This window comes from Choristoneura fumiferana, chromosome 14 (genome assembly GCF_025370935.1).
Source record: "Choristoneura fumiferana chromosome 14, NRCan_CFum_1, whole genome shotgun sequence".
Classification (NCBI taxonomy): domain Eukaryota; kingdom Metazoa; phylum Arthropoda; class Insecta; order Lepidoptera; family Tortricidae; genus Choristoneura; species Choristoneura fumiferana.
This window is the reverse complement of record NC_133485.1, coordinates 433,748-457,945: the sequence shown is the minus strand read 5'-3', so window position 1 is coordinate 457,945 and position 24,198 is coordinate 433,748. Positions and strand designations below refer to the sequence as shown.

Genomic DNA, 24,198 nt, shown 5'->3' with positions numbered 1-24,198 from the left:
AAGGAAAAATAACGGGTTTTGTAACAGGACAAGGCAGATATTAAATAATAATAATAATACAAGTTTCAATAACTTAGACCTTTATTAACTACGCAGCCAAAATAATGAACGAGTCAGGTCTTATATAAGTTACAGCTAATATTACGAGACAACCACGCGAATCTAAGTGTAAATATATTTTAGAACATCCATGCACACAGCTACATACAAAACAATATCTAAACGTTAACAATAATCTCTTAGCGACTTGATTTAAATAGTAATTCCGTTCAAAATGATAGATACAATAGTTGGAAGTTAAAATAAAACGGTTCGTTATTTTTAGATAATTGTCAATCACATCTTTAGTGTTTATATGCATTGTAGCTACAGTCGACATTATAAACTTCGGATCTGTCTAGGTGCTCAAAAATATCGGACTGAACACGTCACGTTCAAACGCGCGCATGACAAATAATGAGCACGGAGATGATACCGATATTTATTATGGTGAGTCGCTTACCAATAATATAACCAAAATTTTACAACTGACTTAGTCATACACTTGCTGGGCTAGTGCAGAGTTTATTTCTATTACAGTCGAGTTCATAAACTTGTGAGCAAAAATTTGATCAAAAATATCTGAACATGACTATTGTTAACGGCGTAGAAGCGTGTTCAGATATTTTTGGTCAAATTTTTTCTCACAAGTATATGAACCCGACTGTACAGGAAATGTAGCAAGTTTACTCAAGTTATCGAGTACCACATAGGGACAATTACAGGGATATAACTAACCCAAAGTTACTATATACTTCAACCTCTTCATTCCGCCCTGTACCCAAACGTGAATGATACAATACCAGCAGTTGCCCAACAACAAGTTAAACAAAATTAAGTCTGTTCCTATCTGTTGTATGTGTAGTATTTTACCCACAGCGGGATTAAGCCAGCGCGGGCCTGTAGCAAATATTATCATGGGGCCCTTGATTTGCTTCAACTTTATACCTAGTATTCAATAAAACACTATAGTCGCTCATTTTGATACCATCTGTTTCTTTGACGGCGGTTTCGTGTTGGTTTTGAGGTGGCAGTATTGTACACATTGATTTAAAAAAAAAAACATGCTTCTATTTAATAAACTGACATTTTTACGATCAGAAAGCGGGCCTGCGGCGCCCGTAGTATTTGCTACTCTTGCTACATAGCTAATCCGCCACTGTTTTCACCTGTCCAGAAGTGCTCGGCAGCCGTCGGTGGAGGTATTCATTCAACCCCATTATTTGCGTGATGTAGTACCAGTCCAGTATAGGCCCATGATAATTAAAAATACCCTTTCACTGGCTAGCTATAATTACTAACATAGTCTTAAGGAAATACTAAGATTTTTTTTGGATCAAGTTCAAAGGCCATGTTAGACCAGTAAAGTTGTCAACGGCAGGTACCATTCTTTTCAGTTCGGGTACTACTCTATGACACGTAATTTTAAGCAAAAAAAAATCCCTTGAATGACTATACCTATCAACCTGGCTAAGGGAACTAAGGCAGACTTGTTTTTTTTTTTTTTTTTAACTAATTTTGGGGTGGTTGAGGGCCTGTAATTGTCCTATGACGTAGGTAAACGTGCAATCAGATCCCCTGCTATTACGCAGAAAGGTTATACCTTGTGTCTGATATCAAACTATTATAAATTATAAACACTAGATACCATTTTAATTCCAGTTATAAGTAATGTTTAAAATGAGCACACTTGAAATTTCTTCCATGCAGTTACTCACTAACAGAGAACTAATTCTAAGACGGCACGCATTAAAACTAACGATAATTCCCAATAAATATAAATTTGTACTCAAATATAATCTTATCTCGAACGCTTTTACAAAATTAGAATAAAAAATCAGATTACAATAAAATATCAGAATAATTAAGTGAGCAGTGTCGATCCAGCCGGTTAAGGTCCATTGATACAAAGCTGCCGACCATACCTACCTAGTGCCATCCACGATGACGCGTGATTTTGTCAAAATTAGACATTTAATGTCATTGTAATAAGAACCACGGCACGCATCGTGAATGACTACCTATACGATGCTGTGTATGCGATCTACAGCAGTCGAGTGTCGCGCGTCGTACAAACGGGGCTTTCGACACAAAATAATCGCATGCCCATAATTTACCAATTTCTAAATTTTGTATCAGGCACCAACTCCAAACTTTCACAATTTAATAAAAAAAGTATGTAAGTCTCATGTATACAGTCAGCGTCAAATAAAAGATAGCGGCCAAGGCCCTCCCTCCCTTAATATCGCTGACTGTATAGATCATAAAGTCGACTACGGTGGCGTACCACCACATAAGTAAGTAAAGAAAGTGTATTTTTGAGAATTTAAAATGTACCACTCAGAAGTAATATGGCAGATATTATAAGCGGAACGTTGGATGTACAGCAGCAACCCTGTTTAGAATAAGAAACGAGTGTAATGTTAATTCAAGTGTCTGCTACCCATTGGTGACGCGAGGGCGTCGCCCCGTTAGTGGAATTAATCTTTGGTCGTTGAGTGAGAGCGGGCGCCGCGCCGCCAGATCACTTCGACGTCAGAAACATGATGAGTCTGAAATATAAATAATTATGTTATAGTACACTTGCTTACTACTTAAGTTGTGCTTAAATACAACCGAATAAAAGGTTTGAAAGTCATTCACTAAATTTTCTAGAAAATCTAAGTAGTAATAAACATAAGGGCGTTTTGCGACCGAGCACCAATTTGTGACCGTGATACGTTATTTTTTGTCTTTTCCTACTTTGTGTAAGTAATATTACGAATCAACTTTTTTTCTTTTCATTGAATATTGCATGGAATTTTATTATTGCCCTGTTGTCAGGGTATGTTGTATGAAAGTCCAATTTGAAACAGTTCCTATCTGGACATGGGTGTTTAACTTTATCGTGTACAAGTGGCGAGTGGGGCAGTGGGGCAGTGGGGCAGTGGGGCAGGGGGCAGTACCGGAAGTGTATGGCCTTGTTGCCGAGCAGCCGGTTGGTGTCGTTGTGGTCAGCGAGCGGCAGCGGCTGCGCGGGCGCCTCCGCGTCGTCGTCGGCGAAGCTGTGCGCGGCCACCCGCGCCCGCACCGCCGCCTCCCCGTACGGCCCGCGCAGCCCCACCCACTGCACCGGCAGCGGCGACAGCGTCTTGCTCTTCAGGATCAACTGAACACATCGATACGATACGATACAGTTTCAGTTTCTTTATTTACTTACAAAAGATACAAGTATCATACAAAATTATTTTTCATCACACTTGCTCGTAAACAGAGTCGTAACATGCAGGTCACCTTGGTTGCAACCCCCCAAAGAAAACCCTCGACCTTAATGTGCTTGTCATGAAACCTGTGGTCGGTAAATGAGTCATTGCGCGTACAAATTTTCTTGTCATGAAGCCCAAGCGGGAAATGAGTCAGTGTCCGTACTGATTGGTGCTGCACGCGCTGGCCCACACGCACACGCGGCTCAGGCGCGCGCTGCCAAGAGCGCAGCCTAAGGTATCGCCAATATTTGGAACAATTATATTTTTTCTTTTAGAAATATAAAATTTTACTAGCAAATGTGATGATAAACATTGTATGTCGCACGGGCGGTACTAGAATTACGATCATCCATTCAGTAAAGCCATCACTCTTCGACTTCGGGCTTCTAATAGACTCTCGTTCGTAATTCCTTATTTACCGCCCTTAAGACACAATGTACTATTTAACAACATTGTTAGCACTTCACAGAGTTGGCGAAACTCTGGAACATTCAATTGAACTGCCTGACCTGTTGATTTACGCGCGTGAAACCGCGAATAAAGGCTAGTAATAAGTATGAACCGGGTCGTTCTGTAGTGCAGCTAGGGCGCTAGGGTGTGCGGTGTGCGGTGCGTGTCACCTGATAAGTGATCTCGCGCTGCGTGCTCTGCGTGGGGTCCCGCTGGTGGCGGTTCACGAAGGCCTTCACGACCCACTGGTGCCCGAACGCGCTGAACCGCGACGTCTCGTAATACAGCTTGTGCACGAACTCCTCAGTGCGATACGGTTTCAGCTGCAAGTCTGCAAACAACAACGATATTTTCTCAAAAATGGTATGAAATGTTCCCATTACGTCATCAAAAACGTCGTAGAAAGTAACGCATCCTGGAGGCTAGCTGCTAGTGTCCAGGAAGTAATCTGGAACTGTCCAGGTATTAAGTATGAAATTTACTTCCTGGACGGAAAACGGACAGTAACGAGTTCCTTTAAAAATTTGGAACCCGTCACAAACAGCGCGCGGGCCGAGCGGCAGTGTTGGGTGTAGGTAACTAGTATCTTGTGAAATGGGTCCATGTCATCATTATCATCATCACCGTCACTACCTACCATCAACGTCATCACTAGCAACGACCATCATCATCACCATCACTAACAATCATCATCATGATCACCGTCAACCATCATCACTATCACTATGATCATCCTCATCATCATCACATCACAATCACCGTCATTTAATTATCACCATTATCATCATTTTAGAGAAAAGCACTATACAAGCTTTGACCAGTAATCGCCATCCTGGCCTCGTATCATTGATGGCCTCACCTGGCTGTTCGGCCATCAAACTTCAACTCGTTCAGGATGGCTTAGTTAGGTACTGGTCTCTGCAGTAATGTACTATTACAGATAGATTCACAACAGCTAGCACGAATGGATTAAACGAAAGTATTGTCACTTACACATTTTTGTAGAAAACTGACTGAAGCATGTTATTTTCATATTTGTGTGACGTGTATTCAAATATTCGTGCCAGCTCTTGTGCATCGACCTGTCTGTACACATCGTACAAAACCAAATATCGCGAGTAGCGAACGTCCCGTCTTCTAGGGACCGGTCTGAAGACCAGTTTTGTTTTTTTTTCTTTTGTTTGACTTGGCTTTAACCCTGTCTGGTATACTTCCTCACGATGTTTTAATTAGTGGCCGGTCCAACCGAACATTTTTGGATTCGGCGAGTCGGCGTTAAATTCGAGTTTCGGTTTCTGTCGAAACTTAGATCGAAACCGAAACTGGCATTCGTGCGGCGTACAGAAACAATCGGTGTCGCGTAGTGTCTCCGCCACCCGAGCATCTGCTTTAGTGGCTACATCTTTACTGTATAAAAAACAGAATAAATACTCACTTTTTTAGAGCTACCAAACTATAAATTTATCAAATAATCGCTTTAATTTCAAATACTATTACCTAGTTACAACATGCTCCAATAACATCTGTGCCAGAAGTGCACGCAATGAACCGAGAAGCGCTCGTCTCGCGCCGTTGTTCGTTTAGTTAATGATTCATTTAAAAAATACGTATTGGCTGGGTAAATCATCACTTATACTATATATTTACGCGAATTAATTGAGTTATTTAAATGAAAATTAGAGATTTCTAATATCAGACCATGGATAACATTGACTCGCGTACGCATGGCCCTAGTTTGCCCTGCCTAATGTTCTATATCTTAACTATAAGGTTATCTACATACAAGTAGATATCGACATGCACTCAATACAATGACTTTGGAATCTTGACGGCGGTTTCGCAATAGCCGCCCAAGTTGGGATGCGAGAGTGAACCGGCGATTGCTGCAGTCTATGACCGGATTGAAGGTCAGCGCTGCCGAGGCTGCAATGTACCAATAGTTCAAACAACAAAACAACGCAACTAAACCAGATATAATGCACACAATGAGCGGGTCATATTACTCGACAGAGCGTCGTAAATTATAACGTGGTGATTGATATTTCATTGCTTATTTGGCTCTATTAATATGCGTTATAGCGCGAATGTGATTCTCACTGTTGTTTATTTAACGAGTTTTCACGTGAAAACTTGTTTGATAATAAAATATTGGTACAGTTAAACCGGCTCCGATTACTGTACGATCGAATATTTTGTCGACCTACAACGTACCTAAGGTCAGATAATTCGAGCGGTATAGAACTGGACATTTTTAAGGTTCCGTAGTCAACTAGAAACCCTTATAGTGTCGCCATGTCCGTCCGTTTGTCTGTCCGCGGCTAAGCTCAGATACCGTTAGTACTATAAAGCTGTAATTTGGCATTTTTTTTCACTTGCACTTTATGTTGTTGGATAGGTACTTATTTAAAAAAAATGTTTGCAAAAAACATTTTTGATAAATTTAATATTTTCGGAGATATTCACTCCGAAAGTTTAAAAAAAATACGGAAGTTAAGGTAAATAAAAACTTTCCAGGAAAATTATTTTCAACTTAATCAGTTGAGCAGTTTTAAAGTTTTTGTAAAAAATGATTTCTCAACTATGATTGTAATTTAACCGCTACTGCGTGCATTTTTTTTCTTAAAATTCAATAGGTACGATAATAATATCTGCTTTCAAATTAAAAAAAAATTGAAATCGGTTCATATAATAAAGTATTAGGTACCCCTGAAAAACCATCAACATACACACTAACACACTATAGCCTGAAAATTAGTTACCCAATTTGCCGATAGATGGCGCTGTACCCACGACGTTGAAATTCTACTTCGCGTTGTTAAGATTTTTCCTGAGTTAATGGGGTCGGGCCTGCCTCTGTTCAGTGCTGGATTTATATTGTGTATGAGTGTAGGCTATTTTATTTCCTCCGCCCCATGTGCCTATCTAAAATAATAATTTTCTGGTCTTCTGAAATTTGCCGCCCCTAGGCCGCGGCCTATACGGCCTATTGTCAAATCCAGGACTGCCTCTGTTACGATGGCCATCCGACGGAACCCAATGGGTAGTAATTTGGGCCCATCGCTGTGAGGCAGACCGAAGAGAAGATGGCGAAGATGACTTAGACGCATATCAAATAGTAGCAGATGCTCTCGATAGGGACGAGTGGCGGAAAGAAGGGGAGGCCTTTGCCCAGTGGGACATTTTAACAGGATAAAAAAAAAAGATCGGGACGGATATATGCTTAATGTTAGGTCTAATAAATCTCAATTAATGTTGCGTTGGTTGGTGATTTTGGTCTTTGTCTAGTTGTCAGTGCAACAAAGGTCGTAATTTAAGTCCGCCTATTGTGATTGTCGGGAACTACACTGAGCATGGCCCGACATGCTCTTGACCGGCTTTTTACGGTAGCGAAGCCGCAGGGTAAAGCTAGATATTGATAAAATGGTAACCCTGAATGAGCAGCAACTAGGGCACACACCATATCCAAACCTGTTTTGCACGATGTAGCTCAGAGGAGCTCAATCCCAGGTCGGCCAGTGTTCGTTATGGTAGTCACTTACACTCAAAGCCCACACTTAATGGCAATGAGGAAAGCCGTGTGTTTTCAGTGGGCGTGCCCCACGGAGAGGGGAGGTTTCCCGAACGGAGCTGGATGGATAAGGTTCATTTTCCACGCCAAAAAAGAAATACTCACCATTGATGGTAATTTTCTCATAGGAGAGCAGGTCCAGCACTTGCGTGTAGACGGCGACGTTGTGCTGGTGCTGTCGCTCGCGCTCGGCCAGGTGGTCGACCACCTCGGCGGCGCTCTTGGCGGGGTGCGCGCACGCCGCCTCGTGCGCCGCCGCCTCGTGCGCCGGTCCGCGCCACAGGCACCCGATGCCGCCGTACCGGCACCCCGTCAGTCTGACACCACATACACTCTATCAATATCAAGGGACCGGTCCCTCACGTCACATCACAAGATAATATCATTCGGAAGAGGTGAAAATTGAACTGAATTTGAAATTGAATTCATATAGGCGGATACAAAAATACAGCTCTGATTAATCTGGTCAAAATCTCGAATATGGTTCCAGCTGTTGTTTTAAGCTTTATGCTAAATATTCCGAATTTTTATAGCTTTCAATGGGTATTTACGGGTGATGTGAGTTCAAGATTACTCATTTATTCCTTGTGGGCAGAAGCAGCAGATAGGATAATTAATACAGCACTGGAGACAATAGACTATGTATACAAATTCTGGCCGCTAGATTCTACAGGGTAGGCATTGCCAATGGAAGATATTATAGTTCCAAGACATTTCCAATTTTTGTAAAGCGCATCATCATCATCATCATCCCAGCCTATATACGTCCCACTGCTGGGCACAGGCCTCCTCTCAGAACAAGAGGGCTTGAGGGCTTGGTAAAGCGCATAGTTAACAAAGATGTTTAAGGTGAAATTGTATTAGTTTCCGCTGGCTTCTCCCGCTTCAGTATGGTATTATAAAGAGTATCACTACCTAAAGGTAGTTATTGCAAGGAATTTACAACTTTAGCTACCATATTACACGAAATAATAGATGACTAGATGAGTAGGTATATGTTAACCAACATAGGTAGTTACCTATTGAAGGTATTTTTTATTGCGCATAATAAGGGCGGACCATGAGTATTTTGTGTAAAACTGTCTTGGATACAGATACCATATGCTAGGTCTCCAATGGGGATTGGAGGCCCTATATATCCATGCTGCCTTAGGTTGCAGATCGGCCCTAGCGCATATCAATATTCAGTACAGTTTTTAGTGAAATATGATACAAAAACGAACTATATTATATGTACAGCTAAACACACACAACACAGCCGCAACAGCAATAGCAGCAGCAGCGTCGGCCGCAAGGTTGACATCATGCTGAGTTGGGACCATTTCGTGACAAAATTTGTCTCGATTTCATTCCTTGTTTCTTTTTATCTGCTTTATAAATGTCACGAATAAATGTTTTTCTCTCTTTCTTTAAAAGGACAACACGTCCACTACATATCGTATGGCCGTGAAAAAAGTTTTAATCGGGACTACGATTAATAAAAACCGAGTGCCGCGCTCAGAATCAGCGAAACGTCATCCTATCGTTACACAGGTCATCGCACCCAAACATATATACTCATAGGTACCACACGAGTCCCCTATACGTTCATGATATACATATAACATACATACACAGATATAGCGATAAGCGGCAGGCAGTGAGTGAGACGCATGTGATTGGGCTTTGGGCTTATAACTATACTAAATTATATATTCCCAGATCTCAAAACATCTTGGTCTCAAAATACCTAAATTGCAGAATGCCTATTTTTTTTCTTAAAACACAGGAACCTTAATATGGCCTTACCTTAATATACCTATACCTTGTTCTCATAATGCTTAAACTTCAAAAAAATTTCATCGCAAAACAACATGCTTAATACAACCAAATGTCAAAATACCTAAATTTGTATTACACTGAGATAGAATTTTTTTACATAAGATGAATCTTCCTTTTTCTGCCGCGACGGTAATCTTTTGGCACAAAAAATCAGGCATTTTGCCATTTAGGTGTTTTCGGTTCTTTTAATATTTTGTTATTTCGGTCATTTGGTATTTGAAGAAATTGTGCATTTAAATCTAGGTATTTAAAGAATATGACGTTTTAGGTCATTTTAAGAAGAATGAGACAATTTGGCATTTAGTTATTATGAGCCCATGGTAATTTGAAAATTAGGGGTATTGTATTAGTGAATAAGGTGTTATGAAATTTAGTGGTTTTAAGCCCAAAGCATGATGGGCATGGCGGCGCCGCCACGGGCTCATATTAGTGCACCCGGCCCCCGGCTCAAGGCAGACAGAGACGTTATCACCAATTTTACCAAGACTATCAACTTAGGTATGGCTCTTTCAGCGATCACGAGTGCCATGAGTGATACAGATAAAGCTGAGACATCATAAAACATACATCGTGAATTCTGTTTTCATGTTAAGAATAAAAACCTAATAGGGTAGAACCTAGATTCACGCAATCCATGCAAGGCAGATGAACATTAGATTAGAATTAAGAAGATTATTCGCAAGTTAGTTGCGGTACTAGGTAAATTCCTAAATACCTGTAGAGGTACCAAAGTTTATATCGGGTCTGGTATTACAGAATGCCTACTGCATTTTTAGGGTTCCGGAGCCAAAATCGCAAAAACGGAACCCTTATAGTTTCGCCATGTCTGTCTGTCTGCCTGTCTGTCCGTCCGCGGCTTTGCTAAGGGACTATCAATGCTAGAAAGCAGTATTTTTGCACGGATATATATGTAAACTATGCCGACAAAATGGTACAATAAAAAATTACAAAAGAAATTTTTTGGTGTACCTCTCATAGACGTAAAGTGGGGGTGTTTTTTTTTTTCTCATCCAACCCTAAAGTGTGGGGTATCGTTGGATAGGTCTTTTAAAATCTATTAGGGAAATCCTTAGAAAAGTATTTTTGTTTTTTTTGTAATGGCTATTTTGGGCGTGTCCGACACGCTCTTGGCCGGTTTTTTTTTTACTGGGTATCTACCTATACACTTGTAGCTAAAATAGCAGCGTTTAGGGAAGTCTAGGCCTCATCGAACATTTCTTATCCCTGGATGGTCCCATTAGGAAGACGAGATTGTCTTCAGCTGAGAATTAATGATAAATAGTTATATTTGACAGCTGTAGCCTCACAACTGTAGCTGTAGCCCCGCGTGCGTTTACAACAGAAGGAAAATTAGACATTTTAACAGTGAAGACTGTACTACTCGGCAGATACAGGTATATGGTCAATATGGTCATAAACAGGGTTAAACGCGTTAGAAAATTTAGTCTCCAGCGGTTAGCATACAGGACAGCACAATGCGCTAATGGTGGTAACTGTTGGTGGTAACGCCTCGTCACCTCACGGGCGCGGGGGCGGGGGCGGAGCGCGGAGGGGCGCCCCGCGCGGCGCTCGCCAGCCACTGCAGGCCCAGGGCCACCAGCACGGCGCCCCAGCCGGGCCAGCCCCGCCGCCTGCCGCTCACTACCACCTGCGAGAACTTGTACTCCCTGAGGGAAGAGATGTCTCTTCAGTGCAACGCCTTTGCTCAGCTCATGCAGTGGCAGATTTACCTTAGAACCGACCAGACGCAGACTCATTTAAGATGGCTAGATATAAGGGGGGGTTAATCAAAGAAGCAGCCAGCCTGTGTGCTCTTGCCGGTATGCTCTGGGGAGGCAACCAAACAACTTTTGAACTGATTGTATATAGTGTACGCCTTTTATACATTCACTAAAAATCTAATGAAATAACACATGGCTCTGTGAAGTTTTCCGAACCATATAGTTAAGCTATGTATTCCAAGCTTCCTAATCGTACCCTTTACGATAATGTCTCTTTTCGAATGCCCAACCATTGCTGGAATCAAGTAGAGTCAGATTGAAGAACCTACAATTACAAAACCTCAACTTTGGCATTTGAGCTGGTCTTTTTAAACAAAACTGACCTGTCCTCGCAGTTTTTCTCTTCGTGATGCTGCAGCGAGTGGCGCGGGAAGACCTTGGCGCAGTACTTGCATTCGGAAGGCAGTTCCGAGACAGTCTTCTCGACGGCCAAGTTGCGCGAAGCCGACGTCTTGGAGATCTCCACGCGACAGTTGGGGCAGGTGGCTGCCTCGTCGCGCAGCCGAGCGTCGGCCAGGAGGTGGGTGAAGCAAGGCGCGCACATCAGGTGCCCGTTACTGCACTGCGGGAAGAACAGAGTTCAGCAGGCGACCTTGGCCAGGGCTACTAATCAGCAACAAATATACTAAATTAGGACACAAAAACATAGGAGCATGTGTTTAGTGACTACTCTTATAATTTTGAGCACTATTCTATTATACTGATCTTATGTTGGTTTACAGAAATATGAAAAAAGTTATAGTGAGCAAATTAATTGACACTAGGAAAAGCTGCTGCATCACTGACTCTATTGATTCACAAACACATTGACTTGTGGTGGACGGAACGTAGTAAAAGCTTATGAAGTTTGTAGTTATCCACCACATTTCAATAAGTTAATAAATTTGCCACTAGAGTTGGTGTAAATGTGTGTGTGACGTCTACCTCAGACCCTCAATGGATGTGGCTCCTGTAAACAAACTACACAATAAAGTTCTGGAACAGAAAATAAATTAATTAAAAATGTATGAGGTCAAAATTAATTTGAAGAAAATGCTGGTTTGTGTTCATGATTTATCAAATCAAGTAAGTAATAGTATGAAAACACTTTCAAGCAGGATAGTAAAATCTTTTGTAATAGGTAGTTTGCAAGATGTAAATCAACTATTATATGTCATATCATATCTAAAAATTTAATATTGAAATGTTCTAGTTTGTTCTAGTCTGTTAAACTGTGATCATTTAATTTCTGATCTAATATTTATCGGAAACAATAAATCTAGTCTTGGCAGTATTTTTCTAAAATGCAGAAAACTAAAATAATTTATATCCCTAATATTGTTCAATAAAAAATTACTGATCACAGACTGAGGGATGAGGAGTAAGGGGGTTTATCCAAATGAAAAAGGGCCACATCTCTTAAACATGTTTATTCAAGTTAAATGCTACAAGACTCCATACAGCTAGGTCTATTAGAGCTATGAGATACATATACTATTCTATCACAGCCTTAAAAATAAGTTCACATAATACCTAAATAAATACAAGAACAACCATGCCCCAGTTACAAACTAATTGAATTTAAATTATAAACACAATGAGTGAGCTCAAGCCCATCAGAACAAGAGGGCGTCAGGGCGGACAAAGGGCAGCGCCCGCGTACATCGTAAATCCAACAAAGGGTCTGACGCCGTAACAATCTCTAACTCACAAAATGGTGAATGATAATATACGTCGTGTAGGCGTCGCCACGACGCATTTCGCAAGCCCGGGCTTACGTAACAAAGAAAGGACGCAACGGAAAATGTTTTGGTAAAACAGCTGATGGCTGCGTCGCTGCGATCAGCTGTTTTGTGAATACCTGGTAGACGGCGGCGGGCGGCAGGTCCAGGCAGACCGCGCAGCACAGGATGCCGCCGAGTCTGTGCTCGAGCTTCTCGCTCGTCTCCTTATCTAACTTCCTACGCTTCTCGGGCTGCGGGCCCTCATCTTCCTTGGGGTCGGGCGCCGCAGCGAGCGGGTTCTCGCTGCTCGACGGCACGGGATCGCTCTCGGGTGCCTCGGCCATTGCTCAAGTAAACAATAGCGGACCGGATCAAAACAAACGGGAACTGCGCCAGATGATGAACACAAACAAAGGTTTCGTTGCACCGCTTAGATAAAGCAAACTACATGTATAAAATTGATTGACGTGTTTTGTTTGTATATATATATCTGTATATATAGAGATCCCCTCCACCCTCTAATTTTGCGCAACGCGACGAATCGTTCCGTTCTACGCTTACGCTACTTGACTAAAATTTTGATTAATGTCAGCAACACACTTTAGAACGATCCATTTTATTCTATAAAAATATTTGCGTTGCGAATATTTCTCAAAATAGTGTATAAATCGTTCCATTAAGGGACTCGCTATCACGAATGCGTATACCAAATCGAACATCTGTAATTCGCAATATATAACTATTTGGGCGATTTTTCTCCCACGTGTAAATAGAGCGTTATATGTATGTCAAAACTTGGTCAAAACTTCACAGATTACTAATATGTAGCTAGCTACAAAACTTGGTCAAAACCAGTATATAAAAAGTACTCTGTGGTCAAAACCAAGTCAAAACAAACCAGAGGGGCTACTACGAAACTCACAAATCGAAGTTCGTATCACATCGTCCCTTTCACTTGCGTATTAAATTAAATGACATAAGCGTCAGCGGGGCGGCAACATAAGAAGTTCGAGTTTTGCACTTCGTGGTATAGGGTGGGTATAGTAGGGCCATATTTTGCCAATCCAACTTTTTTATTTTATGTCGTATTTATTATTTACTAGCTTTTGCCCGCGGCTTCGTCCGCGTGGAATTCAGTTATCGCGCGCTGTTCCCTCGGGAACTGCGTTTTTCCGGGATAAAAAGTAGCCCTTGAAGACAATTACACAAGTGAACAATGATATGCACACATCAGCTATAAGCTGCCTGTGCATTATAAATAATAATAATAATATGTCACTCTCTGGCCCATAAACTATCTCTATGCCAAAAATTACGTTGATCTGTCGCTCCGTTTCGACGTGAAAGATGGACAAACATACAAACACACACTTTCGCATTTATTATATTAGTATGGAGTATGGATTATATACATGGTAGTACTTAATACCTAGACGTGGGGATGTGGGGTCACTCACCACCTTTGTTATTTTGAATATTCAGTCAACGTCAAAATATATTTATTCAATTTAGGCTACAAGCACTTATGAATTATCATTATTGAAATTATCAGGCAGGCAGTGGGAGTTGGAAGCAACTGATAGGTGTCTGTATCTAGCTGTTCTATAATCAATGAACAATTTGTATTTGTATTTTGCAAAATTTTATAAAGTACACACATTCTGTCATTTACTTATCATTTCATTTTAAAAAGTATATGAATGAAGACTCATGTGGATAGACAAAATTATTTCAAAAAGTACTTGTAATATTAATGTAACAATAAAACACAAGAAAATCATATCAATAATAATGTCATACTCTTAAATTAACAACCAAATTACAAACACAATCAGAAATCACTTTTTCACTTTCTCATTCCACTCGGTAATGTCTAAGTACAGACAAAGACACCATTAATAGTTTATATCTACTCCAAAGAGCATTAAGTATCCTCAATACAATAGCACTACAGACATTATCAGTTCAAATTTTAGGTTTTTTGGGTAATGAGCCAAAAGCTGATATAACAGTTCCCTTGGTGCCTGTGACATTGCTGGTGAGCGGCTGCTGCAGCAGACCAGGCTGCTTAATGGTGGGCTTGGACCCCACATTGGGCGCTGCCTGGTCCCACTTCGACTTACGCTTCTTCTCATCATCACTCTCAGACTTTTTAGCTACTCCAGTGATGAAGTCAATCTTAGCAAGTTTCTCTTTCTTCTCCTTTTCTCTCCTGTCCATCTCAATTTTCTGAACTCGCGCCAATTCGTCATAATAAGACTCCTTACCCCATTTCAAAGGATCATAAATCTCTGGCGGATAATTAGTGTCTAGCTCATTGATGTCACAGAACTGTATAAGCTTTTCGTAGATGCTGGGGTTCCTGAAGTTCTTCTTGTCCTGTATGATCCGGTTCATGTCGAGGCCCTCGGTGATCATACGGTTGTAGTTTTTGGCGATGGCTTCCTGCAGCTCGCGCGGGCAGCGGCCGGGCGGCTCTGGCGGCACGCCTTCGTCGTCGGGCTCCGAGCGCGCCGGCGCCTCGTCAGTGTCAGTCTCCATGGACAGCCGGCGCATGTCATCCGCGCCTCCCGCAGGCGGCGACGCCTCCTCGTCCGACACCATCGTCTCGTCCTGGTACGACACCAGCCGCTTTACCGGCGACGGCGGGGCCGACGACGACGCGGCAGCGTCCACGCCGCGCTTCGGGCTCGGCGGTGCCGAGTGGCTCTTCAGCTCATCCTTCTCGGGCGTCTGTTCTTCGATGTCTTCCTCCCCCTCCGAATCAGTGTATGTCGCCGTAAGGGAAGCTAAAGCTTGTGATGTCATTGTTAGTTCAGTTGACTATAATACGAGAAACGAAACAATGATATTTTACAGAACAACGCAGAGTATATTTATTTGCAGAAATTAAAACAACAATGTGGCAAATAAATGAGAATATTATTAAGAACGATCACGGCTTGTCAGTGTCAAGTCAACTGTCAAGTTAAATCCATGCGGAAATTAATTTCTCCAAAAGGGATTTCGTTCGGAAACGATATAACGGCAACTGTCGTGGTAGGTTGTTTGCCATGGATGCAAGTAGAACGGAACGTATTTATTACTGCTGAGTGCTGACTGTCAATTTGACGAATGATGGAGGTGTTGGACTTATGTAGAATTTGTAGAATTCAGGTATTCACGAAAATAATGGTTAGCTTCCTGTGAAACGTGTGATATCTAGATAATACGTAGTCAAAGCCAGCACTCTGTGAATGTTTCGGTAGTGGCAGGCACCGCAGCGAGATGGCGACGCAGCCTAGCGACTCGACGGAGTTTCCGCCCGAGATGATCGCGAAGCCCCTGGCGCTGGTGGGGCTGTCGGGGCTGGACGCGGTCAACAACGCGGTGCACCGCGCCGTGTGGGAGGCGTTCAGCGCGCGGCGCGCCGACCGCACCGTGCGCTTCAAGCTGCTACCCAACACTTTCGAGTTCCCCGTCGTCAAGCCCAAGCGCAACTCCTACGAGTGGTACATTCCAAAGGGCGTGCTCAAAAAGAACTGGATCCACAAGCGCGTGGCGCTGGTCCCCGCTCTCGTCGTCATCTTCTACGACATGGAGTGGAACGACCCGCAGTGGAACGAGAAGATCATCGAGTGCGCGTCGCGCGTGCAGAGCATCCGCGCCGCCGTGGAGGGCCACGCCACGCGCGTCGCCGTCGTCGTGGTGCAGGGCGCGCTAGCCCCGCCGCCCTCTGAGTACATGCTGGGCGCTGAGCGCGCGCAGGCTCTCTGCGCCGCCTGCGAGATCCAGTCCAAGGCACTGTTCGTGCTGCCGCACAACGACCACCTCATGGGCTACATAGTGCGCCTCGAGAACGCCTTCTACGACATCGCGCAGAACTACTATCACCATGAAACCAAAAACATTAAACAGCACCGAGATCATCTAAACAAGACGACTCACCAGTATCTGTTTGTGCGGCACCAGTTCAAACTCGGATTTCTAAATGAGCTGAAGCAAGACCTCAGCACGGCCCACAAGCACTACCTGCATGCCTACAACAATCTGCTAGAGACCAGGACTGTTGACACCAACATGCATGAGGTGCGAACAGTAGCCGGGTATATCAACTATAAACTTTGTAAGCTCCTGTTTGCATTAAACATGGCAAGGGATGCTATAGCTCAACTTAAATCACATATTGAACGATATAAAAATAGGATTGGTCCAACAGAACTTTTATTTGAGCACTACGCTTGGATCGCAAGACAGTACAGTGCCTTCGGAGAACTCTTTGATGAAGCGATACGCGCAGGGCTTCCAGCTATACAGTCACAGCACCCGGGCTTCTATTACCAGTATGCGGCACAGTTCACAGTGAAGAGAAGACAGGCAATGCGGTCAGTTTGCGCTGAAGCATCAGAATACCCGCTGCCGCCGGACCCTCTAGAAGGGATAGTCGAATTTTATGGGCAGAGGCCCTGGCGGCCCGGCCGCCTCAGCGCCGACCCGCACGACCCGCAGCGCGAGCAGGCCGCCGTGCTGGCGCTGCAGTACAACGAGCGCACCTTCAACCACTCGGCTGTTGTCATCAGCTTTCTCGGCAGCGCCATCGCGCAGTTCAAGACGTTCAACTCGCCGCGCATGCGCAAGCAGCTTGTGGTGGAGATGGCCGACGAGTACTACTGCTGCGGGGACTTCGGCAAGGCGTTGACGCTGCTCAGCCACATGCTGTGGGACTACAGGCGCGAGCGCTGGTGGGGGCTCGCCTCGCACGTTCTCGCGCGCGCGCTTCAGTGCGCCTTCCTCTCTGCCGCCGTGCAGGATTACGTGCAACTCTCGCTGGAGGCTCTCTCCAGACACATCCGAGTGCCAAACGATGACAAGGAAAGGATATTCCGGAACATCATAGCGGTGCTGGACCTGGAAGTGCCTGCCCCCGAGCCGGAGCTGCCCCCATCGCCGCAGTCCGCGGCGCTGGAGATGTGGCGCGCCACCGCCGCCCGGGAGCCCCGCGCCGTCGCCGTAGACATGGCCAACATATCTAGCGTGCTCGAGGTCAAACCCAAATTCACGCAACTCAAGTATAGAATGGACGAGAACATCGAAATAGAAGTTTTTGTGAGACTCTCTTTTGATGCCGTCCTAGTAGTGAAGAATGCCTTCGTGACGATGACCAGTCAAACAGAAACTGTCGAGATTCCTATCACAGAAGATGGTGACCATATAACTCTAGAAGGAGGCAAAGTCAAGAGGCTCCTGTGCAGCTCCAAATGCAATTACAACGACAACGGTTCTGAAATCGCGATCAAAAACATAACTTTCGTCCTGGGCGACGAAAAGAAACGGCAAATCGTCATGAATTTTAAAATGGAAGAGTTCAAACTGTCAGAATCCGCGATTCATCCAGAACTCCTTCATTTCATTCAGAGCCCAAAAGCCGACTACGAATTCGATTGCATTGTACCGTCGACCGTGGCGCACGTGGTGGCGCGCGAGTGCCGGCTGGCCATCAGCGTGAGCAACCAGAGCCCGGCGCTGCAGGGCGAGTGGTTCCCCACGAGCTTCTCCGTGGCCAACGGCGAGCGCGGCGCCGTGCGCGACGTGCGCGTGGCCGTGGCGCTGCTCGCGTCGCCCGACAATCTCAACCCCGAGACCGTCACCGAGCTCGCACTCGCGGAGGCCGCGCCGCAGCCCCAGCCGCTCCAGATACATGCCGACTGCATCTCCCAGTCCGCAGTCTTCACCAGTACATTCTATTTAAAGACCAACCGAACTACAACCACGACGGTCCAAATTAAAGTTTCATACAGTATTGATCTTCCAGATGTATCCAAGTTGGAGTGTGTGAAGGAGTTTACTACTAAAATTACTGTAGTGAAGCCGTTCGAGGTGTCGACAAATTTTGTCGCGATGAACTTTAAACCTATATCAAAATGCTTTATAGATGATCCCCTCATTGTGATGCCGCATGTTAAGATCCTTAGTCCCTGGGATCTATTGATAGTGGACACAGAGCTAGAGGTAGTAGACTTTTTTAAATATGCCGATGAGGGCAAACCCAAATCCTGCATAAGTAATTTAGAAGTGGCAGAGAATAACACTGCTGTAGACGCTATCTGTGTGCAGGCGAGATACAAGCCCAAGGATGCCCCCACGAGAGTAGGACTGTACAATATAAAATGGCGACGAAAAAGCAATGCGGATGGGCATTGTGTGATGAGCAGCACGGCCCTGTCTGGACTTCCAATAGAGGAGTGCCCCATCTCAGTAGAGGTATACTACCCAGAGATTGTGGAATTACAGACTTCTGTCCCATTGAAGTGTATTCTATATGGAAAGTCCAGCTCTCCAGTGAGACTGACCCTGACGGTGGAGGGCACAGACGCGTACATGTTTGCGGGCTACAAGAAGGTTTCGGTGACGGTGCCGCCCGGCGAGCGCGTGCCTGTGTGCTACAACATCCACCCGCTGGTGGCAGGTAACACGTCGCCGCCGCGGCTAAAAGCGGTGCTGACCGATGCCGAGGGGCCCGCTCAGGACGCTGTCAGAGAAATGTTTGATAAATCTTTCCCTGAAAATATATTTGTTATGCCTAAGTACAAGAAATAAAATCTATGAAATGTTATTCCTTTCGTTTTTATTGAGAATTGTAAATAATTGAACAAAATCTGAGTTTTACTGTAGTTACCTTATAATAATTAAAAATAAAAATTCATTTCATTGTTACATGTTATTATTTATTTAAAAATACCTATCTCGAGGTTGCCCCATGAAACAAATAATTTTTATTCCTTAAATATTACTAGTCCAGAACTTTAATCTTTACGAAGATCAAACTTCTCTTCTTGAATACCATCTGCAGTAATGATGAGTATGTAAATGCTGTCTCCCGTGTAGATGTCTCTCTCAGCGGCACTAATAAACACGTCCTTGATGAGAGCGAGGGCTTTCTCGCGGGGCAGGGGGGCTTCGGTGACGTTTTGCATGTTCTTCAAGCCGATCTGGTTGTCGAGCAGGGGCTGTAGCTGGGCGCCCGCGGAGCCCCCGGCGCGGTAGGTGGAGCGCTCGCAGTGGCCGATGGGGTCGTAGCTGTAGACGCATCCGCGGCCGTCGGCGTCCAGGCCGGCCAGCACGTTGGACACGTAGTACGGAAAGAAGCGCTTGTAGTAGAGCATGGTGGAGAGCATCTGCGCGACGGCGGGCGTACCCATCGGCTTGTTGTGCTCCTGCTCGTACATCTGCAGGCGCGCGCGCAGCAGCCGCGTCAGCGTCAGCGTGTCGCACCAGCAACCCGTGGCGCCCAGCACCGTGCGCGCCGACAGCTGGAACAGCTTCTTCTGCTCGCGCGTGTAGATCGAGAAGCCCGTGCTGAGCCGCGTGTCGGCGCCGATCACCGCGTAGTCCTCGCCGGCGATGGCCACGATGCTGCCGCCGTTGTCCGCGTACGGCTCGAAGCGGTGCTGCTTGGCGCCGGGCACCGCATACTCGGGGAAGTCACCGTGGACATTTAACATGGTTGCTTGCGATTATTTGCTATATAACTAAATAATGAAATGAGTGTACAACTTTGTTTAACATTCGATGACATGCACAATACCAAAAACTGCCCGATTTGTTTGACGTTTCTTTTGGTGTGACCCTAAATAAAAATGATTTGCATTATAAAATCAAAGCTTAGCGTTTTTATCAGTGTCTGGAGTGTTATCAGTGTACTATATTTGATTGACAAGAGAAAAAAAAGTTCATATATCTTTGGTGCACGGATGACGTGTATGTATAAAGCCGAATATTTCACAAAATAATTAAATAAAACATGACTTCTTTAATGTCTGTGATTCCGAAACTATATCAAGAATACACCAGCAAGACTTCCAAGAAGCTGAAGATCATTGACGCTTACCTACTTTACATTTTCTTGACCGCCGTGATACAGTTTGTGTACTGCTGCCTTGTCGGCACATTCCCGTTCAATTCCTTTTTGAGTGGCTTCATCTCGACCGTCAGCTCGTTCGTCCTGGGTGGTAAGTCGAAGGATCCTCTCAGCTCTATAACGTCTCCTTGTTAGAAACGTATATCTAATGGAAATAATGAATCTTCTTAACAACTTCATGCACAACTGATTTACATGATTCTTTATATTTTCAGTTTGCCTGAGACTCCAAGTGAATCCCGAGAACAAGCATGAATTCCAGGGGCTTAGTGCTGAGCGAGGATTTGCAGACTTCATATTTGCACATCTTGTTTTACATATTGTAGTTATTAACTTCATAGGTTAAGTTCACTATTACATTGATATCTATTATCTGTCTGCAAAAATGTATAAGTTATGAATGTTACAAGCAAGAATTCCATTTTATAATACAGTCTGCTTAGAGGATATAGGATCTATGGGGCAGATAAATAAAAAATATAATAATTTTTACATTTTATTTCTTTGACTAGTCTCGAATCAATTTTACAATATTTACTCAAATAATATTCCTTAAAGTAATGAATGTTTTAAAATGAATGCAGACAATATGTCATTAAGTACAAAACATAGTTTGTTTTATTTAAAAATAATGTCATATTTTCACATTATATGGAAACAATATTGGGAAATTATTATGCAAATGGAACTATTGCAGTCCCTTACACAGTTACCAATGTTATCTATATTCAATCTGAAAATATATGTTTGACAATTATTTTTCTACTCTTAAAAAACTGAGGTGAACCTTTTTCGAAAAAGCAGCATGCAGGGATCAATAAATGTTTAATAGATATACTATCACTTTACCAAAAGAAGGAGAAAATTTTGGATACAGATGTGAACTGAGAGGATCTTCAGTGTATTCAGCAAAATTTATTGTTTGTGAATGTAATATCATTTTCCCAGAACCAATAGTGTATAATAACGGAAATATAAGGTTTGACATATTCATTGCTGGTATAAGGAATAGTTGTAATCAAGCCACAATACTAGGAATTGATGATAAGGAAATAATAAATCTACCATCAATATTAGCTGAAAGGCATAATAATAGTGAGTTTGACATAATACAGCATACTATTAACGCAGCAAAGAATTTAATAAATTCTAAATATGGCAGAGAGTATGACATCAAAGGATGTCCTGGGACATCTAGCACTGGGTGAAAGTACACAAACTCAGGAAGAATTCAGCACATCAGGTGTGACACCAGCATCACTAGCCAATGTGGACTTTAAGAAAGTTTTTACCATTGTTGGAGTGACGCCTGAACAGTTTACTGAAAGTTATACTTCAGTCGACTTTAACTATGGTGACCTGTGTAAGAAGTTTGAAAGTTACTGCAAAGACTTTGGACAGGCACTATCAGAGAATGTTGCATCAAAGGCACTGGAATTCTCTGCAAAGATGATATTTGAGATGGGGCCTTACATTAGGAATGAGAAGAAGTCAAAAGGGGACAAGGCAATCAGATTCAAGTTCCCATATGTAAAGACAAATGATGATAAGACAACTTGCTTGTCTATCAAAGTTGTAATAGTGTCGACTTTTAAAGAAACAGTGTTTAAGGCAAATGAAGTCGACGGTAAGTTGATACTTACATTCAAACAAGCGGGTATGCTCGCAATGAGCACATTCAGCAAGGCAGCAGAATACGCATATAGCAAAAGCTCAAAAGTCTTAATGACACCACTCTGTGGTGCTGTATTCTCAAAAGAATCTATAAATGATATGTCTAGCAAGCTTGGAATGACACAGGTGGAAGTGATATTAATGCTGAACGAAAGCACTACAGCTGGTGGACAACATTTACCTAATTCCGATATAGCCTGTGCTATAGTTGCAATGATATCCTCTACAAAAAGAGTAACTGACAAGCATTTACGCAATGCAATGATAACCAAAGTGGTTAAACAGTACTCTCACCGATCATTCTCAGCAAACAACATACAGAGAATTGATTTAGTGTCCATTACAGTAAGCCATCAAGAGATGTACTTATTTGTTCATGCGCAAATAAAATCACAAAACTAAGCATTTGAGATAATATCAAATACTTTTTACCTCATGACTTATGAACTTTATACACCCAAGTTTCCCCCATGTTACCAAAATATATTGTTACATTTGACTATAATTTGCTTGAAGAGCTATATGTAAGATATTATAATCATTAGCTATTTTTACAAACTAGTCAAAATGTAAAACAAAAACATAGATATTGTTTGTGTAGATAGATTTCTCTTTACCTTTTTACATCAAGTGATAAAAAATGTTTTGACAGATAAAATACATATTAATTCACATAATGTATTTAAAATATAACTATAATAATCAATTTAAAAACATGTTAATACTAAAACTATGTAATATCAAAGTTCAAAGTGTTATGTTAAAAATCGTCACATAAGGACCGTCATCCATCATTAACAAAGAATGACCTAGACATTACCGTGATATTGGAGGGCAACATTGCTTTAAGAGAAACTCTGTCTCATTCTGCTGCACGTGTCTTCATCAAACTCTGTCAGGCCGCGCGTGGTACGCGGGCGCCGCACATGGCTTCATCAACAAATTACACCAATGTCTGCTACATTCAATTATCAATAGTTGAAAAATTAACATTTGCGGATGCCGCCATGCGCCATGCGCCATGCGGCAAAAAGATAGTTATTTTTAAATTTGTAGATACAAAAATATTCTCTCAAAGACTTAGAAAAATAATGTTGTTTGCCCCAAGAAGTTACGGGGGGGGGGGGGGGGGGGGGGGGGGGGGGGGGCTGCTGCTGCGCTCGCGCCGTGCGCAGTGCCGTGTCCTGTTGGCCGCGTGTTGGTGCTGTGAGGTGCTGGTGCTGGTGTGGTGAAGGCACCCCCTTACTTTAAAAGTACCAGTCAGTTTACTGCAGCTACCAAACACTACTACTTCACAATCGCTTTGTTACTTAATAAAACTAATTAAAATATCACAAAAGGTGAAAAAGGGTCGCATATTCTAGAGTTAAATATAAACTAATACAGCTTTCGTTGTGGGTGCCTCCCGTTGCGACCTCAGGCATCAACCAGTATTTTGCTTAATTTTGTATCTTCAGTAAAATTTTGACAAAAAGCATCTAGTTACTGAAATTACAACAGTAGAATAACCCACCGCAAACAACGTAAACCGAAGATTTCTAGCCAAATCTGCGTCAACTTACAGTTTACCTTTTTAGTTCGGTTTAAGACGTAATGTAAGTAATAGCGAGTGCCACTGTCGATGTCGCTCGCTAGGACCTGGAAAGTTTGTGGCTTCAGATTTACAGATACTTACACAATTTCAGCTGTCGAAAATATATTGCACAAAATCAATGAAACATATGTCAACATTTAGTATTGCAAATGAATTCTAAGGACGCTTTTTACGCCAACAGCCTGTTAGTAAAACTTTCTACAAGGAGGTGCTCCTATCTTGCTTTCGCTGCTTTGCATTTCGTCACTACTTTGAAAAAATCTCCGTATCTCAAATCAATACTTCAACAAAATTAACCCTTAAAATAATGTACATAAAGTTAACTCGGAAAGATTATCGATTTTGAGGTACGAGTTTTTTTTAAAGTAGTGACGATTTATCGCTTTTTGCTTCGCCTGGCGGAAAAAGAACAGATACAATCAGTGT

At 42.9% G+C, this 24,198-nt stretch overlaps 5 protein-coding genes across 6 annotated transcripts; 2 read left to right on the top strand and 3 right to left on the bottom strand.

The window, feature by feature from the left end:
• Positions 1-63: 63 nt before the first annotated feature.
• On the bottom strand, positions 64-13,154 carry LOC141434605 (zinc finger TRAF-type-containing protein 1 homolog). 2 transcript variants are annotated; one of them, XM_074097030.1, is made up of 7 exons: positions 12,745-13,154; positions 11,228-11,466; positions 10,641-10,790; positions 7,408-7,619; positions 3,905-4,065; positions 2,985-3,187; positions 64-2,591 (listed from the first exon to the last, which is right to left on the bottom strand). In XM_074097030.1, exons 1-7 carry the CDS (start codon positions 12,949-12,951, stop codon positions 2,564-2,566), a joined length of 1,200 nt encoding a protein of 399 aa, XP_073953131.1. In that variant the 5' UTR covers positions 12,952-13,154; the 3' UTR covers positions 64-2,563. The 2 variants fall into 2 exon arrangements, with proteins under 2 accessions (XP_073953131.1, XP_073953132.1); XM_074097031.1 differs by lacking the exon at positions 10,641-10,790 and having other exon boundaries at positions 12,745-13,149.
• A 1,230-nt stretch (positions 13,155-14,384) lies between these two features.
• LOC141434606 (SAP30-binding protein) lies at positions 14,385-15,570 on the bottom strand. Its single transcript, XM_074097032.1, has one exon. It carries the CDS (start codon positions 15,413-15,415, stop codon positions 14,573-14,575), a length of 843 nt encoding a protein of 280 aa, XP_073953133.1. The 5' UTR covers positions 15,416-15,570; the 3' UTR covers positions 14,385-14,572.
• Positions 15,571-15,706: 136 nt separating this feature from the next.
• gry (trafficking protein particle complex subunit 11 gry) lies at positions 15,707-19,199 on the top strand. The gene has a single exon (XM_074097021.1). It carries the CDS (start codon positions 15,875-15,877, stop codon positions 19,181-19,183), a length of 3,309 nt encoding a protein of 1,102 aa, XP_073953122.1. The 5' UTR covers positions 15,707-15,874; the 3' UTR covers positions 19,184-19,199.
• A 90-nt stretch (positions 19,200-19,289) lies between these two features.
• Prosbeta6 (proteasome beta6 subunit) lies at positions 19,290-20,205 on the bottom strand. Its single transcript, XM_074097033.1, has one exon. It carries the CDS (start codon positions 20,086-20,088, stop codon positions 19,390-19,392), a length of 699 nt encoding a protein of 232 aa, XP_073953134.1. The 5' UTR covers positions 20,089-20,205; the 3' UTR covers positions 19,290-19,389.
• A 131-nt stretch (positions 20,206-20,336) lies between these two features.
• Dad1 (dolichyl-diphosphooligosaccharide--protein glycosyltransferase subunit) lies at positions 20,337-20,996 on the top strand. The gene is made up of 2 exons (XM_074097034.1): positions 20,337-20,595; positions 20,720-20,996. Exons 1-2 carry the CDS (start codon positions 20,388-20,390, stop codon positions 20,848-20,850), a joined length of 339 nt encoding a protein of 112 aa, XP_073953135.1. The 5' UTR covers positions 20,337-20,387; the 3' UTR covers positions 20,851-20,996.
• Positions 20,997-24,198: the final 3,202 nt, after the last annotated feature.

What these genes read in the sequence shown, in the direction of transcription:
- LOC141434605 (XM_074097030.1), bottom strand. Translation starts at nt 12,951, where the DNA reads ATGGCCGAGGCACCCGAGAGCGATCCCGTGCCGTCGAGCAGCGAGAAC. An exon ending in TGAGAAAATTACCATCAATG is followed by an intron (nt 4,066 to 7,407) that starts GTGAGTATTTCT and finishes TGTTGTTTGCAG; the next exon opens with ACTTGCAGCTGAAACCGTAT. An exon ending in AACAAGGCCATACACTTCCG is followed by an intron (nt 2,592 to 2,984) that starts GTACTGCCCCCT and finishes TTTATATTTCAG; the next exon opens with ACTCATCATGTTTCTGACGT.
- LOC141434606 (XM_074097032.1), bottom strand. Translation starts at nt 15,415, where the DNA reads ATGACATCACAAGCTTTAGCTTCCCTTACGGCGACATACACTGATTCG.
- gry (XM_074097021.1), top strand. Translation starts at nt 15,875, where the DNA reads ATGGCGACGCAGCCTAGCGACTCGACGGAGTTTCCGCCCGAGATGATC.
- Prosbeta6 (XM_074097033.1), bottom strand. Translation starts at nt 20,088, where the DNA reads ATGTTAAATGTCCACGGTGACTTCCCCGAGTATGCGGTGCCCGGCGCC.
- Dad1 (XM_074097034.1), top strand. Translation starts at nt 20,388, where the DNA reads ATGACTTCTTTAATGTCTGTGATTCCGAAACTATATCAAGAATACACC. An exon ending in CAGCTCGTTCGTCCTGGGTG is followed by an intron (nt 20,596 to 20,719) that starts GTAAGTCGAAGG and finishes TTATATTTTCAG; the next exon opens with TTTGCCTGAGACTCCAAGTG.